This window comes from Montipora foliosa, chromosome 1, assembly GCF_036669935.1.
Source record: "Montipora foliosa isolate CH-2021 chromosome 1, ASM3666993v2, whole genome shotgun sequence".
NCBI classification, from domain to species: domain Eukaryota; kingdom Metazoa; phylum Cnidaria; class Anthozoa; order Scleractinia; family Acroporidae; genus Montipora; species Montipora foliosa.
Window position 1 is genome coordinate 53,150,953 of NC_090869.1, and position 20,000 is coordinate 53,170,952.

General features: G+C 38.6%; 1 protein-coding gene across 3 annotated transcripts in view; it reads left to right on the forward strand.

Annotated features, from left to right (window-relative positions):
- The window catches only part of LOC138001056 (histamine H2 receptor-like), a 9,636-nt gene extending 172 nt beyond the window's left edge, over window positions 1–9,464 (forward strand). The window contains exons 1-2 of one of the 3 annotated variants that reach the window (XM_068847732.1): window positions 1–91; window positions 7,461–9,464. The exon at window positions 1–91 is cut by the window's left edge and continues 172 nt beyond it. In XM_068847732.1, coding sequence (XP_068703833.1) covers window positions 7,480–8,445 — 966 coding nt within the window. In that variant the 5' untranslated portion in view covers window positions 1–91; window positions 7,461–7,479 and the 3' untranslated portion in view covers window positions 8,446–9,464. The remainder of the gene's footprint in view (window positions 92–7,460) is intronic. The other 2 variants (XM_068847737.1, XM_068847725.1) reach the window with 2 other exon arrangements.
- The last annotated feature ends 10,536 nt before the right edge of the window (window positions 9,465–20,000 follow it).

The following is a 20,000-nucleotide window of genomic DNA, read 5'->3' on the forward strand; positions in this document are numbered from 1 at the left end:
GCTCAACGGCTCAGTGAAGTTTGTTCAAGAAACGGTGAGGAGAAGTTTTCAGACAAAGGGAACTTAACTGACCTGGTAAATTCTTTAGTTAGTAAGTGAAAAGGCTTCCCTTCTTTGAATAAGTATAGTAAAAAAGAAAAATTTACTTGTAACCGGTAGTTTTAAAAGCTTTTAGCTTTATGGTGGGGCAGATTATGAGGAGTGAGGGTTCCGGCCAAAAACATAACGGCGTTATGAAAGACAACTGGCCGAAGAGAACCAGTTGGTTATTTACAAAAGGTGATGAGAGTTAAATCCGGAATCACCGAACGAAAACGTAGTCGATTGTTGAAACGGGAGCACCCATACCAGGCAACACTGTCTGTTCTGGTGACAGAGGGCACCTCTTGGAGTTTGCACGTCACAATAATTCAAGCCTTGTGACCCTGAGTCTTTCGCAAATTGCTTCGTTTGTTTGGTGGATGTCGGAAACGGTTCCATTTGCTCTCTCAGTTATTTTTTCATCTCAGTGCGATGAAATTAACATTCCTCGCTTTCGCCTTTTTTTGTTGCGTTACTCAGGTCATTTTCAAAAGGACGCAATTCGTGGTATCTGCTGTTCGGCTAACATTTCTGTATGTGCGCTGAAGATAAATGCTGTGGAACATATGTGTTCGGATATTCTACAAACATAAGAGAGCAAAAAGCTGTGTTAGCATTATGTAGGCTGGCTAAGGTAATGCCAAAACTATTCTAACGTTAAATGATATAGAATAAAGGAGAATGGATCACGCTTGTTTTCTAGAGTACTACAAAGCTGATTAAACAAACAGTTTGGTAAAAACAACCCGATCATGTAATTTTTATTCCAGTAATTTTACAGCACGTCTAAGGCATCTTAATTGAATCGGCGATCAAATTTCAATCAATCATCTGTCAACAAATTTTACTAATTTCGCACTCACTACATTTTTTTTTATTTTTTGATGTTTCATGTTTGTACTTTCTACCAACATGTACTCTTTTTTTAATCTCAGCCTCAATACTGTAAAAGAAAAAGGTTCTTACCAAAAAAAAAAGTGTATGTCAACTGCACGTGCACTATCAATACAAAAAACTGCTACCCAGTTTGAACTTTCTGCCAAAATAAAACCTGGTGAACTTGACGGACATCTTTTAATTAGCTATTTAAAAATTATTCCATGAGCACGAGTTGGATATGAGATGATAAATAGCCAACTCGGCGCTACGCTCGTTGGCTATATCCAGTCTCATATCCAACAAGCGCGAATTGAAAAATTGTTTTATTAAATTCCTTAAACTCCAAAAATTTGGAAGTACGAAATACGAGCGAAAAAAGCGAGAAAATCCTAGCGAAATCGAAAAAACCTGATGAAGATGCGAGGTTGTGTAATACCTTGTGGTCAGACAGACGTAGGCTCATCACAAAAACATTTCTTGCCTTTTCGCGTACTTCTAAACGTCGGAATTGATCCAAACTTTCCAGAAATAATTTTTTTTTTTTTTGTTTTGGTTTTATTCCGAGAGAAAATTCCCTTTCCGGGGAATAAACTTTAGCTTAGCAACGCTTAGCGCAATCATTTACCATCATATAATGCGGTCAAACTAAGGTATATGAGCTGATAACCGTGATTGAGTGAACCAATCAGAGCTCGCGAAATGCATTATTCGAGGTTGAGAATTTAATAATACTCGTTAATCCGGTCAAAAAAGTTCATGAAAGTTCACTTGAGCTTCTAGTCTCAAAGTAAAAGAAATTGTTTTCCGTTTTCGCATTCGCGTCTCCATTAATATCCTAAGCTTAAGACGTTCCAAAAAATTGGTCGAAAGTCATTTCTGCGCAATATGAAAAATAATTGATATATACTCACTCAGTGATCTTGGTGTTTCAAGCAATCTGATTGCAATTGGTTCGCTAATTGAGCATTATTCACTACCTACGAGTGAATAATGCGTGATCCAAACATAACAAAATGGCCGATGTAAACTCCCCAGTATTTCTGAATCGGAAATATTGAAAATACAAGATGATGCTATGTTAAGAATACAAAGAGGGCCACAACATTTGGCCTGAAAGTTCATACTTTTGCCAACCAGTGTTTGACTTCGTTTTTCCAGATAATTATTGCTGAAAATTAAACAAAATGTTCCTAGCAGAACGAATTTGTCACTGAAATCGAGGAATTAAAAAAATTCTTAAGAAAGTTCCACATTGCTGCAAGGAAACAAGATGGGTCATTTTACAACAAACCAACGCACACCTCAATTGGAGCCGCCATTTCATGTGCATCCTTTAGCAACTGCACTCTCAATTCCATTTCAAATGAACCTCTAAAACTTTGATCGAACGGTGAAAATGTATACCATTTGATTAGCTATTAATAACATGAGTCACAAATTGAGTTCATAAGACGCCATTTGGCACTGCAGGAAAAGTTGCCATTGCAAAATTGTAATTTCACATGTGAAATTATTCATGGTTTTCACTCACGTGATCAACAGCCATGTTTTTCAAAGAAAACAAAAGAAAGCGTTTGCCTAATAATAGAGGATAATTCCCGGAGTATTGGGTCGGGACACCAACATGGCCGCCGTTTCATTGTTTGTGAATACCAACAAGGCGGCCGTGACGTCATGTGAAACCCGAGATATTTAACGCTGAAATTTTTCTCGCCAAATTAGATGTGTAATCAAATGGCGATGAGTGAAACTAGGAAATAATTTCACGAGCGTTTTGTCAAAATTCTGATAATTTTGACAAAACGCGCGTGAAATTATTTCCTAATTTCACGAGAAAACCATTTTATTACCTTTTTATGTCACGGGTGACAAATTACGCTCACAACCGTAAATCGCTCGAGTACTTTATCCAACTGCTCGGGAAGAATCATCTCCAGGTTTTTCTCAAGGCTGCTTTCGTCACACCAATTTCAAAAACCTTCACCCAGTTAATTGTGCTCTTCCGCGTATTTAAATTTTCTGCCGCTTCTTTTAATTTCGTAACTTCTTCAATGGTCACTGTCTTAAATCTCGACGCCATCTTGGCTCTGATCGAGATACAAGAGATGTTACCATGGCAATTTTGAAATTATAAATTAACGCTAAAATTCCGCGCCAAAATTAAGGAGTAATTTGTCAGCCATGTTATTATTAGTAAATTAGTAAATTTCACAGTGGCCCTCGAAGCTTCGCTTCTCGGCCAACTGTTCATTTTTCGGACAATCTTTTAGCCTTGGGCATTATCCTCCGATATATCAGCAAGCCGGAAATGGGTTTATTTATTTTATAACCCTCCGATTAATTTCTCAAGAAGAACGCACTGAACGCACTTAGATCCAAAAGGGAAAAAAGCCAGCTTTCGTGTATATGAATGGCGCGATTGCGGTTGACGCAACGCATGTTGATTGGTTTGCTCGATATTAATTACAAAGTTATTGGAGGAAATGTTGACAGGTTGTCATGTCAAGTGTACTCTTTATAACGCCCCATGGCCAAAGATCAAAAGCTTGAAAACGTAAATGAAAACACAGTTTTTTCTAAATGTTTTCGCAATTACATTGTTCGACAAGAGGACAGCCGACGAATTAACCGTCTTTCACAAAAATGCGTAGCATTTTTAGGTGCCCTTTGGAATTACAGCAAATAAAGTTTGAGCGAGAAAAATCGTTCTCTCATAGACTTTGTGCGTTGAACGATAATGGAGTTGATTCTGCTGCTGAATCGAGCGAGATCCTTCAACGTAGCATCTAATGCTCCGTTTAGCCTACTGAAATTATTTGCCACGAATAATAGAAAAAGTCTTTCTGTGCGGTCTACGTGGAGAACATGGCAGAAACCGGTTCAGCCCAATACGAATGGCGTTCATGGTAATGCGGCTGTATCGCTTTTCTTCAACTTTTCTTGCTTCCACGAAAAGTCGCCTCAACGCACTGGACATGTACAGTTCCGTCGACTCCATGTTTTCAAGAGTGTTTTGGAATCTCTTTTCTTTTCTCCACGATAAAAATTGGATGAAATTTATATACCGTAGTAGCTTGGTAAATATACTTTGTCGCAAAAAATGTAATTAACCTTTACCGTCACTTGCAACTACCTGTCCACACGCGTGACAAAAACATGTTTTGCCGGCCAATCAAAATTCAACGTTTTGACACTCAAACTTCAAAGTTTACCCGCCCACTTGGGAACGTTTTGGCGCCAGTTACGCAAATGATCGTAGCTGCATGATTTATTTGCCGTTTGGCAAGACATGGCGTTTACAATAAATAAACTAGGTAGGAATTTCAAGCAAGGTGTTCAAAACTGCAAAAGACAAAATGCCCGTACGTGTTGCTGACTTTGCTTCCTGTGAAGTGTTTGCGGAGTGGCTTCAAAACGTTCCAAAGTGGGCGGTTAACCTTTGAAGTTTGCTTGTCAAAATTTTGAATTTTGACCGGCCGGCGGAACATGTTTTTGTCAAGTGTGTGGACAGGTAGTTGCAAGCGACGGTAGTTTGTTTATACAAAAAAGAAAACTTGAGAGTATATTTTGTGGACGTTTTCTTGTTGGCTGCATTGTCAACCACCTTTGTAATTTCTCCATCACTGGCTTCTGCAAAAATAATTTTTGTGTCTTTTATGACCAATCAAAAGTTTAACTAGAACGTTTGCTCGTTTCCCGGTTTTCTTTCGTAGAAATAAAATCAGAGGACGGATATCAAATCGGACTACATTGTCCGATTTGTGTCACGTGATCAGTTTTATCCAATGAGAGCAGGCAAAAATTAATCGGTGGGATAATCCCGTGGGGGAGTATTATAATAATAATAATAATAATAATAATAATAATAATAACAATAATAATAATAATAATAAGGGAATCTTTGCTGACATCACACTGTTTACATTTTGTTTTGTTAACATACGGGTTTGCTCATAGAAGGCGTCATACTATTTACAAATTGCCTTCAAATGGTAAAAATCTTCAATTGTCAGCCTTTCAGCTTTGCTAACGAGTCAGTGTTCCTAGACATCCTTTAATAATATTATGTATCAACTGAAATTTCCTCTTTCTCTTCCTCGCATTATTCATAAATTTAAAACTGTCTTTTTACCGTCGAACATGGGTGAATATGAGATGAGTGTGTTGCTGTACTTTGTTGCTGTTGTTGTTGTTTGAGACTTTGACCATTATGCATAAATTAAAAACTGTCTTTTTTACTCTCGAATACGGATGAATATGAGGTGAGAGTGTTGCTGTACGTTGTTACTGTTGTTGTTGTTGTTCTTGTTGCTGTTTGAGAGTATAACAATGTAAAAATTTAGAGACACACCAAAAATGCAATAGATCTAGAATTTTTTTAAAAGTATAATAAGATTGGAATAAACTGTTGTTGTTTTTTTTGTCAAATTCATTTTCCAAGACGTGAAAGAGACAATATTCCCTGCTAGCTGCTGCTTTATTTGCGTTGTACAGAAAAGAGACCTCTGCCATGGGTTGAAACTCACTGTGATCTAACAGTCGTCCACAACCTTGGACGGCACTCTTCAAAACGCATGCTCCAAAATGTATTTGCAGTCTGTTTCTTGCGCCCACCGTGTCCCGCGTATGCATTTACAGACATTTCCCTGTTGTTTAGCAAGCCCACAATAAATGAAGAACCACGCGTGAGGATTCGGTCGCGAAGTTACCACCGCGCATGCCCAACACAGTGAGTTTCGACCCATGGTAGAGGTCCCTTTTCCCGTACACTACAACGGAAAAAAGAATGACCTCTGCTACAAGCAGGGAATATTGTCTCTTTCACGTCTTTAACAATGAATTTGACAAAAAAAACAATTTATTGCAATCTTATTATACTTTTAAAAAAATCTAGATCTATTGCATTTCTGGTGTGTCTCTAAATTTTTACATTGTTATACTCTCAAACAACAACAACAACAACAACAACAACAGTAACAACGTACAGCAACACTCTCACCTCATATTCATCCGTATTCGAGAGTAAAAAGACAGTTTTAAATTTATGCATAATGGTCAAAGTCTCAAACAACAACAACAGTAACGAAGTACAGCAACACACTCATCTCATATTCATCCATGTTCGATGGTAAAAAGACAGTTTTAAATTTATGAATAAAGCGAGGAAGACAAACAGGAAATTTCAGTTGATACATAATATTATTAAAGGATTCTAGGAACACTGACTCGTTATCAAAGCTGAAAAGCTGACAATTGAAGATTTTTACCTTTTGAAGACAATTTGTAAATAGTATGACACCTTCTGTGAGCAAACCCGTATGTTAACGAAACAGAATGTAAACAGTGTGATGTCAGCAAAGATTTCATTATTATTATTATTATTATTATTATTATTATTATTATTATTATTATTATTATTATTATTATTATTATTATTATTATACTACTCCCTCACAGGATTATTCCACCGAATAATTTTTGCGGGCTCTCATTGGATAAAACTGATCACGTGACACAAGTATAATAAGATTGCAATAAATTGTTTTTTTGTCAAATTCATTGTTCAAGACGTGAAAGAGACAATATTCCCTGCGTGTAGCAGGTCATTCTTATTTCCGTTGCAGTGTACGGGAAAAGAGACCTCTGCCATGGGTCGAAACTCACTGTGTTGGGCATGCGCGGCGGTAACTTCGCGACCGAATCCACACGCGTGGTACTTCATTTTGTGTGGGCTTGCTAAACAACAGGGAAATGTCTGTAAATGCATACGCGGGACACGGTGGGCTCAAGAAACAGACTGCAAATACATTTTGGAGCATGCGTTTTGAAGAGTGCCGTCCAAGGTTGTGGACGACGGTTGGATCACAGAGAGTTTCAACCCATGGCAGAAATTTCTTTTCCCGAACTTGTCAGCCCAGTGAACGCAAATGCAAAGAGAGCTCTGCTAGCAGGGAGGAGACGATACACTTATTGCCTGTTAAAATTACAAAGCTTTGGGAATTAAAGATTTTAGGACCTTGAAAAAAAAACTGAAAACTCTCTTATATTAGTCATACAATAAAAATAAATGAAAGAGTCCCGAACATCTCATTATGTTACTCATGGTTGATTATTCCACTCATGTAAAAAAATGAGCTGGTTAAAATAAGGCAATCTAGGATTCACTGACCTCGTTTGCTTCCTAGGCCTCGGCAAATAAATCACATATCCCCTTGTTGCGTGTAAATAACTCCAAATGTACACAGGTATAAAAACAATATTGACCTTACATCTTAAGACGTTTTTCTTTTTAAACAAAGATCTCGGGGCGCTTCACGTCAATCGATATTTATAGGAATAAGATTTCTACGTCTGAAAAGCAACCTACCTAAATATCAAAGTGCCACTTGACCGCAAATGCACTAGGCGAGATCTGTACTCAACTAGCTTTGTTGAAAATACTTTTGAATGTGGGACAGAGGTTTTCTGTCTGACAAATATAACTTTGGTTTTTATTTCAGGTGGTTTCAGTAAAGAACTATGTCTGGCAGTGACAACAGAAATGCGACCAACAAAACCGAAGTGTCTTCACTCCTCGCCTCATCAGAATGCACTCCGTGGATCGTTGTGCTAATATCTGAATGTGTAGCCATAGTGGTCCTCAATCTTATCACCATGGCTGTATTCATGACACAGCGCCAGATGCAGCGCCGAGGCGCTTACATTTTTATCCGAAATCTTACGATGACTGATCTCTTGGCGGGGGTTATTTCAGGTCCCCTTCAGATTGAACGAATCGGTCAACATTGTGATTCCTGGGGGTACACCCATGATGACAGTTCTTGGGCTGATCTGATCAAATTTGCATTTCTCCATATCTTCTCCTTTGCTTCGCTTGCAAATCTTGCTGTCATCTCGTTGGAACGAGCGCATGCCACATACCGTCCTTCCAGGCACCTATTCATGAGCAGACGAGTCTACTACGTCACTATAGCTATCATTTGGCTGATAGCTATTATCAGAGAAGCTCTTCAAATCGCGTTAGGAAAAATGCCATTTCAAGATCGCGGGAACATCCCTTTAGTAATAAATTCCGCTCTGTATATTGCATACTATTTACTAGTTCTCCTTGTTGTATGCATTTGCTACACTTCAATTTTTATCAAGGTTCGTTTTGGCCCGCGAATGAACCGCCTCGACGACGGAGTTATCATGAGAGAGCACCAGCTATCCGCCATTTTGTTTGCTGTTACAGTTGCTTCCCTGATCACTCTCTTGCCTGTTACAACATATATATGTCTGGGTTTGTTCCATCCTGATTTCACTTCGCCGAAAAGTCCTGTAAATTTTCACCTGCGAATGTTCGCGCTAACATGTTTCATATCAAACTCGTTGGTAAATCCCATCATCTACGCCATGCGCATGCAAGGCTTCCGCACCGGCGTGAGAAATTTACTTTGCGGTGGCGCTCCTGCTGATGCAAACATGGCCGCTATTCCACTTTAAGAAAACCTGTAGCTTGCTCTTGATAGTGAACTGGAGCAGTTTCAAGTTGAGCGTTTTGAAATTCAAACTGACCAATCGGCAATCGTAAGAGGCGCGCACAATGTAGTGAGCCAATCCGAAGTCGATGTAGATTCGAGTGGCACGAAAACGCACGAGAGCGGGCTTTTTGGATCTTTATCTTGCCTCTAATTGGTTGGTGAAGAAGGTGAGGTACTCTATAGTTCAATCATAAGGCATAGCGAAGAAGCACTTTTAAGGATTCAACAAACTCTGTCTAGGTGCCATTGTAAAGCAGTTAGGAGAGTTATAACGATCGAGGACTTGAGCCAACAGTTTCAGAAAATTTTAAGATCGTTGTTCATAAAATCATACGTAAAACCGAATTCGACAGAAATGTTATTGCTCATTCAAAACTCTCTCAGATCTCTTTAAAGGGCTAAGGAGAAGTATTTATCGCATCATTGATTTCTTTCTCACATTACGAAGCAAGTTTTTAATTTTCAGGGGAAAAGGAACGATACCATTTACGCCTAAAAGAATATAAACCAATCAAACGCGGGGAAATATCGTTCAAAATTAATAAATAGTAATGCTTGTCAATCGGTTTATCCCATGCTCGGCCTATGCATGACTGATAAACGAACATGTTCTTGTCCACTGCAGGGATAATGTTTGGAAGAGTATGATGAACTGTTTTTGGTGTTCCCAACAAGATTCGAAAGACCGGATAATCATCATACTTGACCGATCATTTAACTTAGTAATGTAGGACATACATTTACAATGTGTATGTAATAGTTCTACTCTGCCGGAAATCCGAGCTAAAATAATTAAAAGTTTGTATGTCTGTATGTACACCATGTTCAAGGCAATCTTCAGGAAACTTGGGCATAGAGCTATGACCATGAAGTCATCCTCCTTCTGGCATGGATCAGAAAATTTTCGGAATTTAATTCTGGAAGTTTGATTTACCTCGTGATTTTGACCTGGGCCCGGTTGTTCAAAATCCTATTAACGCTAATTCCAGATTAAAAATTAACCAAGGAGTATATTTCTCTACTCCCAAATGCTGTTTAACGCTGATTTTCGGCAAAACTTTATATTAGAAGAAGTTAATCTTGAAAAAAAAAATTGAACAAAAGAAACTTTTACCAAAAAGTTAAAAAAATGAAACAAAAGTTTACACTAATCCTAGATTAAGTTAATCGGCTTTCGAACAACCGGACCCTGACGTTCCGCAATTTTGAAACAACCATTAGGGTTCATTGTGGAATGCGCGGTGGCCTCATGGTTAGTGCGCACGACTCCGAATCGAGTGGTCCGGGTTGGGGTCCTGTGACGGTTCGCGATCCCCTGGGTCTCGCAAGATTGCGAGGAGCGAACAGGATAAAACTAAGTGTAAGACAACGCACTTCACACCCCTTCGCACAAACCCGCAACACAGTATGAATTTTAAGAAAACGCGTACGACTTTTGATAAAAGATATAAGTTAACAACAACTATAACTAATCGTACTTAGATTTTCTTTATGCTTTATAAATATTTAAATGACAACACTAATTAAAATAAACTAAATACTTTACTTTGAATATTTACAATATTAAACAGTTCAGTTCAGTTCTTCGCTTTCACTCTAAAAAGCTACTAACCAACAAACCAACAAACCGACTAACCCACAAACCAACAAACCTCAGCCAGCAATGCAGCTTTAAACCAATTGCTTCTCGGTCCGCTTCTGCTTCTGCTCTCCGGTGCCTTCTATCTTTCTCGGACTTTATTTTTCCTGTTCCTCTTTTGTCAACTCCGGCGCTCAGCTTTTCCGTTTTCCTTTTCACTAAAGAGCGGTACACTAATATTCTCCTCGCTCCTTCCTCCCCCTTATTATATCTCTCAGATAGTACGCGCGCTGTAATTGGCTAAATTAGCGGGCCGTATTCTCGCTAAATTAGCGGGCTCGTTTTCTCGGTCCGTACTGTAAGTTACGTATCCTCGTTTTTTCCCGTTGATTTATGGCCCGCGCGCCTCGCGCTTGGGCCATAAATCAACGGGAAAAAACTCGGTCCGTAACTTACAGTACGGACCTCGAACTCGGTTAGTAAGAGGTATGTAGACAAAGGGGTTTTGTCTTGATGTACGGTTGGGGTCTGCTAAAGACTTTCAGCATTTTTGACTGATTGAGCGTTTCTGCCCTCCACTTTTTTCTAAAATTGGCCTTCCCTCTTGTCAACAAACCTTGCACCACTTCAACAATCAACCCACGCCCACGACTTTTTACATCCATATATAGTTAATCTAATTTATTCAAATTACGACAAAACATGGTTTTTTTAGATGACTACATAGACCCTCTGCTTATATGGCGCCTAAATTTGAATAACAATACTTTCTACATCCTTAGCCTGGTACTTATGTTTCTAGACAAAGGATTTTTCACATGAATGTGAGGCTTAGGATGTTCATTGCCATTTATGCAAAGGGTCTATTACAACACTTAAAAGAAGTTCTATAACACTAAATCAGATAATACATAATACACTAAGGAATCGTACAATAGATAGTTAACACTCACACTAACGAACAAGACGAGTGGGTAAAACTATCTACAAACTGGTGACAAAAAAATAATAATAATAATTACGTGACAGGTCCTGACTGGGGAAATTGTGTTGTGTTCTTGGGCAAGACACTTTACTCTCACGGTGCCTCTCTCCACCCAGGTGTTTAAATGGGTACCGGCGAAATGCTGGGGGTAACCCAACGATGGACTAGCATCCCATCCAGGGGGGAGTATAAATACTCCTAGTCGCTTCATGCTACGGAAACCGGATATAAGCGCCGCCCTAATGAGCCTTCTAGCTCGTAAGCAGTGACTTTACTGACTTTATCAGGGGTCATTGTTCCATTCTCATTCGGGTTCGGGGACCCGTATCTCGAAAGTCCCGAGACTTTTTCGGTATCACCATTCCCTTGGAACCTTAAGAAGGTCAATCATTTGGATTTTAGCTATCTTAAAAACATACTAAAAGACGAACTCCTTAAAACAGGCGGATGACAGATTCACAAATGGCTTTTTGAGCTCAAAAAGTTATCAGGACTTTCGAGAAATGAGCCACAGTTTCGTGTTTTTATCCGAGTGCGGAAAAGCTTGATTGACCTTTATATTTAAGTTCTTTATTCACGCAGTACTGCATGTCGGTCTCCTTCTGCAATGAACATTTTGCTCGCTAAACCGTGAAGAGTTGCCATCACCTCTCCAGTGATATGCATCTTTCATTTAATGAAATTTGGGCAGTAAAAAATGCACTCACTATCTGGAACTCCTAGCTGCAAGGGAAGAGATTAAAAAATCCCAGAGAAACCCCATTATGGTGGACTGGATAAGTGAATAAGACATCAAGGGACTGACAAATAAAACTTAAGTTTCAAGAGTAAGTAACTTCGATTGTTTTTTTTATGTAAATAACCCCGCCAAAGCGGAATGCATTATGGGAAGGTACAAGTGAAATCTGGACATGAGATAAGGGAACCATTTCTCATAAGATGACAAAAGGGCTCAAAGAGAAATTGGCCAACATAAGGTTCGATTTAGCAATTCTGAAAATCGACCGGATTTGTCTTTCATTAGCGGCCTCGTCAATTTAAAGGCAAAATAGAAACACAAAATCATGGCAGTCCTAATACCCACAAATCAAAAGTACTTTAACTCAGCAGGAAAAAGAGAATTGTCATGATCCACACCATAAATGATTCGTCAGTGACAATGAACTAAAAAAGTTCAATTGTGAGGAAACGTTAGCTAGTCCCATAGCTGCGAAAGCAAAAAAAGATGTTAAAAAACAACCCGTTCGCAGAAGAGGTTTTTAATTCTTTGGCAATCAGTTACATGTGTTGTTGCATAACACCATTGATTAGCTGCTACTTAGGTAGACGTGGTGTGTCCATCGTTCGCCTTCACCGTCAAACCCACAGGTTGCAGATCTGCCGTACTTGTCAAAGGTCTGATACACTGTAGCACTGGCTGTGCACCATCGTCCATCCTGAACTTCAAACATCTTGGATCCTTTTCGCATTGCAGCCACAGCCCACTTTGCAATGGGGTTCTTTCGAGTACCATAACGATCCATCGAGAATAGAATCTCTTCCTTCCACTGTTTGAATGGCTCGATTGGAGGTGTCTTTGAAGCAGCCATTGTTTATTGTTTATTGTTACACATCAAACTCTGAAGAATACATGAGAACAGCCAAAGCCGGAGGCTTAAATGGCATATGGTCAGCAAAGATAATTTGAAAAATTTGCATGAATAGAGGAAGGCTTTAGCTAAAATACTTATACAACTAAATCTAACTACTTAATTTACAAACACACAGGATAATATAATTAAATAAATTGCATGAACAAGTACTGCTAGTAGAATTGTTTCAAATAACAGGAAACAAAACAAAACAAAACAGTCCACAAAGTTTACAGTTTAGTCCCGGGGGACTTGATCAGACTATAGAATTAAGGGAAATGAGTTCAATTTTCAATTTTCAATATACTAACTCAGCATTCAGAAAATGCAGTCTCAACTTTTTTTTAAAGTTACTTAATGTAAGGCTGTTGCGCACTGTTAACGGAATATCATTCCAAATAACAGGAGCCTGCCAGGTGATAGCAAATTGATACTTGTGGTTGGTTTTATGAAGATTAAAACGTGAACGAGTCAAATAATCGTGATATTCATGGTTAAAATGAAGGATTGAGGAAACAGGAGTAGGCAGAATATTGTTAAAATGTGAGAAAACAAAACAGGCCATATGGAATTTAAAGATAGAATGGAGCGAAAGAAAATTATTTTTAGAGAAAAGGGGTTTAGAAGGTGTGCGTGGGGGTGAAAAAGTAATTATACGGATGGCTTTCTTTTGAAGTACATAAAGTGGTTCAAGGTAAGAAACGTACGTAGAAGCCCAAATTAGAGTACAATAATTGATGTAAGGCAGGAAAAGAGCATTATATAAAGTTTTCAGAGTATCACAAGGTAAGTATCGCCTTGCCTTGCACAAAACTCCAATTATCTTAGAGACTTTATCACAGACAACAGAGATATGCGGTTTCCAGGATAGGTTTTCATGAATGATAATTCCAAGGAATTTGTCTTCCTGCACACTTGTGATGGGGGAATTATTTATAGAAATGTTTATATCTGAGAGGTTAATCTGTTTACGACGTGGGTGAAAAATGATGAATTTAGACTTGTCAGGATGGACAGTGAGTTTGTTAGCACTAAACCAAGACGAAACACGAGTGAGCTCTACATTAAGGATGGTTACTAAGGTAGCCAAGTCATTATGACGAAAAAAGATATTAGTATCATCAGCAAAGAGAATGATTGACAGGAGGTTTGAGACAAGAAAAAGATCATTGATGTATAAAAGAAAAAGTAAAGGTCCAAGGACTGATCCTTGTGGAACCCCACATACAGCCGTATTATATGTAGATGTATGGTCATGAACCATGACACACTGTTGTCTGTGAGATAAATAGCTAGCAAGCCAGGCCAATGGAATTCCTCTAATTCCATAAAAATTTAGTTTATCCAGAAGTATTTCATGGTTGACTGTATCAAAAGCCTTCTTAAGATCTATGAAGACTCCGATAGTGTACTGATTGTTTTCAAAACCTTCATAAATATTATTGACAAGCTCTAAGATAGCCATAGCGGTAGAGTGATGAGGTCTCAAACCGTACTGGTGATGATTAAGGATATTGAACTTTGTAAGGAATTCCGATAGCCTGAGGTAAAAGAGTTTCTCAAGAACCTTAGAGAGACAGGGGAGAATAGAAATAGGCCGATAATTTGAGAACAGAGAAGGGTCATCGCTTTTAAAAACAGGAAGAATCTTTGCAATTTTGAGTTTATCGGGAAAAACACCACGCTCAAAAGACAGATTACAGATATGAGACAAAGGGGCAGCTAGTAAATCGATTGTTTCTTTGATAGGAGACAAAGAAAGACCATCAACACCCTCACATTTGCTATTTTTTAGAGAATGGACAATAGAAGAAACCTCAGAAGGAGTAAAGGGATTGAGAAAGAAACAGTTGGCATAGTGACCAACAAGAAAATCTTTATGAGAAAATTGAGTAGAGGGAACTTTACTGGCCAAAGATGGACCTATATTGGCAAAGAAATTATTAAATTTGGTAGCTATGTGTAAAGGGTGTGAACAAATACCTGAACTGTCTTTCTTTTTGCTGAAATGGCGTTCAGGTTTCTTTTTTGCGACAATCTGCTTAATAACTGACCAAGTCTTCCTCAGATCAGAGCTAACAGAGATTAGTTTATCATGAAAATATTTTTTCCTGGCAACTTTTAGTAGGAAATTGAACTTATTTCGATACTTGTTATATCTAGATTTGTTAGATACAGTAGGGTTTGTTTGGAATTGTTTATAGAGAAAATTCTTCCTGTTGCAGGATACAAAAAGACCTTCTGTAAACCAGGGCTTCGAAGGACGGCGGCACTCAGGGTATAATGGTTTAAGTGGAAATTATTTATGGTATGCTAATATAACAAGGCTAGAGATGGTTTCAAAATCTGCGGTGATGGAAAGTCACTCAAAAGATTAATTATAGTCCTCTACGATTTAGGAGACTATGACACAAGATCTACGACGGCAATATCAGCGAAAAAAGCCAAACAAATTTGTCTGTTCATGAAAGATATTCAAGTTTTGTCATTGTTATTCAACATAAAACCACTTATGCATAGTAACCGCTATAACTACCCAAGGTAAACGTTCTCAAAATAGGAAGTGTAACTATTAATTAGGATTTGAGAGAGAAGATAAAGTGATTTTTTACTCGTGGATATATCCACGAGTTTTGGTGATTCTTTATGCAAATGTTCACTTCTGCGTAACCGGAAGTTCGATCTAATAAGCCAATCAGGATGGATAATCACAACACAGCTTAGAAAGCTGTGACTTCCTGTTCGCGAGGTTGTGCGCCGCCATTGCCGTATGTCGCTTGTTTGAGCACCTTCCGCTGTATTTAGAAGCAAGAAACGGAAGAATTAAAGAAATGGCTTTCTTTGAACGTGAAGCAAAATATTCTGAAGAAGTACAGATTGCTGCAGTTGATTGTGCACCGCGTTTTACTGACCAACGCGAAGACTTTGATACATGTAGAAATGGAATCGACAGACACATGGTGAGAAGACAGTGCCTGTTCATCCCCTAAGCTCACGGGGAATAAATAAATTCCATTTGGAAGGTGACTGCCATTTGGAGAGTAACATCGAAGATATCAAAGTATATCAATGTTTATCAAAGCTATCACGACGTTTTGCAAGCTATGAGTCATCAAAGCCTCATGAATACAACTTGAACAACATCCGTGACATGAAAAACAGTGAGGCAACCAAGCAATCCATGCTTCCAGACACTAGTACTTGTGTGGTGGACCATAATGAAGAACTGTCGAAAGACTCGATCACTGATTATGTAACGAAAACTGATGAGAAATCCGTACCAATCTCCTGCGATAGAACAAGGGCTGAGGCAGTACATGCTCCCCGGGACAGAGAACCTTCCAGGATTAATTCCTTACAAGAAAACGTCGAGCTTGTTTCAGAAAGACAAGGTAATTAGAGAGTGTATGGTGCATTATTTAAATAAGGACGTACCGAGCTCGTCTGAGTTGAGAAAGTGTTTATCTCTTGCTTTGGAAAATATTATATCTGTATACCTAGACCGCAACTCAGACGTAATAATCTTCGAGAGTAGGAGAGATTCTAATCGTCATTTTTATCTTATTATCCGCAGAACTGCTAAACACAAAAAAGACTTGTCAGTTCAATCTTCTACTACGCATTTGACAAAATTGAACCAACAAAATGAAAATTATTGTCTATCAAGAGAAAAGCTATTGATATCAGGAGACATTGAATCGAGCCCAGACCCTGTTGCTCATGGAACGAGTAGACATACAGCACATACAATACTGAGAAATCCTTCTATAGCACTTTTGCAGGCTCGATTAGCTCAAAAAAGATTGAAGGCAGTAGAATGTACCTCAGATGGTTCATGCTTCTTTTCTTTTGTTACCCACCAGTTATACAATGATCCTTCCTATCACATGAATGTGCATGCTGCTGGAGTTGAATCCATCAGAAACAACCGTCAAAAATTTATTGGATCCATTAAAGAGCAATTGTGCGTTTGTTGTCACAGCAACATACATGGTGTGATGCACTTATTGTGCAAGCAGTTTGCAATGTATTAAATGTTACTATACGTATAAATGAATCCATTGAGGGGTGGGCACCAGTAACTGTTATCAGTCCTGTCAGGGGACAACAGGGAACTACTGTGAACATTGGACATCTAGATGGAAGACACTATGTTTCAGCACTTCAGTTAGATTTTTATAATGACAGTATTTCAGGTTATGAAATCAGCGGTGTTACCAATGTCAACAATTATTCAGAGCCTGGTAATCATCGATTAATTAACGATGGCCAAAAATGATGTGAGTGTCAGTAATAATTTCTACAAAGCAGTGGCAAAAAAGAGCTTACATGAGAGAATCTATCAAGCGGAAGAGACAAAATCACTTGAAGAGTAAGCAAAGAGCAAAACGCCAAAAAAAATCTGAAAATATTGAAGCAGCAAGGCAATAGGAAAAGAAAAGCAATCCAGAACATATCAGAGACCTAAACAGAAAAGCATAAAACCATTTAAGGGAAGCTATGCAGAGCTCAAGGCTAAACCAAACTGAAATTTGTCAAGGTCAAGACTCTATTAGGCATTCCATGTCAAAAGTGATTCAGTCTTTTCCGTGATAAGATAACACATGGCCCTGAATATGTATGCACTTGCTGTGATCAGTTATGGTTCAGATCATCTGTTTCTAAGTGTAACAGTATCAAGTATAGTGATAAATATTTGCAAGGTTTATTGAAGGAATGTATAACTGGCACAAAAAGCGTTAATATTACTGAATGGATCTGCTCTACTTTGCTAAACCTGATGAAATTAACAATATGACCTGGCAACAAAAATCAGACCTGATTCAAAATTAAGGAAACGTTACGTTTATACAAACGTTGGCCGTGTAGCACTTTATGTTTTAAAAAACGTTAACTGAATAGAGTGTAATGTGAAGTGCAAGATTACGCTCACATTGTTCATATGGGATAGAAATCTAGCACTTCACATTACACTCTATTCAGTTAACTCTTATTTAAAATTACCCTGTCATTTGTGCAACGAACTTTGAACACATGATACAGCTCTTTATAGAGGATGTGTTAAGGAGTAATCTTATGCCTATTGGAGAAATGGTATACTTATTTCACAGGGTTGAATTACAGCAAAGGGGATTGCCTCAGATACATGCATTATTTTGGGTATCTAGTCGCATATGAGAGCCCACCATGCTGTTACACAATTATCCAACTATCAATGCTAATGCATAAAGAAAACTTTAGCCTGCCAATTTTAAACAATCGCGGTAACTTTCATATCCACGAGTAACGACAGTGGCACTTTGATTATTACAAATTCAACAGAAATTGCTAGATCGATTTAAAGGAAGGACTTACGAAAACTTCCCTTCAGCTATGAAAGACTTTTAATCCAGCTTGAGTACTTTTTTTTGTAAATCTTGCACGTCGGTGGTATTAAAAGTAGAAAAATTCCTCTCGGTCACTTGTATGTTGTTTTCGGCCCGTCTTTGTCGCGTTCCTTTATTTACTATAGTAACTTTGTTGAGACAGCACATAATACAACTTGGAAATTATAATTTTACTGTTCTTGTCGAATTAGAACAGAATGATCTTTACGAGTGTATTCCTAACCTTTTCAGCCCCGAGGGATCCGAAAAGGGATACCTTTTTCACGCTTCAGGTAGCTTACGTAGCGAGCGTTCCTGTTGGACAGAAGGGGCGTTTACCATTTGTCAAGAAAAACCGAAAATTCCGGTTGGAAATTCAAATGGTACAGCTCATTCCACCGGAAAGTTTCCGAAAAAGATGGAAATCCTCAGACGTATTCCTCTTTTCCCATTCCAACCGGAATGACCGGAAAATCGCTGTACCATTTGTGAACTCCCACTCAGCCCGGTTCACCTCGGTCCCGTTTCCCGCCTTTCACTGAAGATTTTTCAAAATGGCTGCCTCTGCAGCGTGGCAATGCACGGTGTGTGGAGCAATTTTGCAAACCACTTCCGAGTTCCTAAATCATGACTGTACAGGTGAGTAAATAACCAGTTTTGGGAGTCAACTTGTCCTTTTTTGTAGCGTAGTGCGGCCGAAAATAAGCTTTTGTGGGTTAAAAAATCGTAGCACAAAATTGTCAACAATACAGCCGGCAAAGTTCATCTAGGGCCTGTACTACGATTCAATGTTATTGAGAGAGTTTGCCAGCTTTTACCTTAGTTGAACCATAACTAGATGTATGTAAAACACAAACAAACCAACAAACCCGTTTTGTGAAGTAGTGAAATCGGTAGTGCAAACCAGGGGCACTGCAAACATGTGATGAACCACACACAAATAACTGTGGTCTAGTGTAGAGCTGATTTACTAAACAATTGACTGTATCAGGTGGTTGGTTGTTCGCAGTTTTTGTATTTCTGTGTTGGTAATGGAAATACCTTTGATTTAGGAGCTCTTAGCCCTGAATTACCCCTGGATTCAGGACCTATGGTCTCTTATCATGAAAATCAACTAGTGGAGAAGGTAGCTGAAGTGACAACCTCAAATGTGTTGGAAAGATGGGAAGACTCCCACGTGAAACTTCTGATTTCGTGTTATAAAGAATATAAGCACTTGTTTGGCAAAGGTAAATCCACAAAGAAGGAAATTTTTGGCAAGATAGCATTCAGCTTCAACAAACAAGCACCCAACAGTCTTGTCACTGGCGAGCAATGCATGCGTAAATGGACCAAACTTGAAACCAAGCTCAAGGAAGTAGAGGACCACAACAGTAAATCTGGAAATGACAAGAAATCAATGAAGTTCCAAGACATGATGGTTGATTGCATTGGTGAAAAAAAGAATGTCAAACCAGAAGTAATAATGGAAAGCACTGGTGAGGATGAGGGGAGTCTTTCTGACAACTCAGCTGGTGGGGATGACACAGAATCCTCTGGAAAATCAGTGGTTAAGCAGAGAGTAAAACGAAAGCGCAGGTCTCATTCATCTGCAGCTGAAATGTTAACATTTTTATCATCATACTCTGAAAAGAGAGAAAAAAACGAAGAAGAGAAGTTAAAGTTGTTAAAAGAAATGAAGGAAGAAAGAAATCAGTTTCTTGGCCAGTTACTTGAAATTATGAAGAAATCAAAGTCGTAGGTCTTAAAGAAAATAAGAGATCTAGTAGTGAAAAGCTCATTTGTTGGTACAAGCTATATTCACTTTGACTTTGAACCTAACTTGAGCGTTGAGTTGTCAGATCAGATCAGAGTGACTGAGTTGGGCAGTTTCAGTGAGGTCAAGTTATACTGAGTTACTGTTGTTTCATACACTATCATGTCAAGCCAAATAGTTTCAATAAATGCCCCACACTC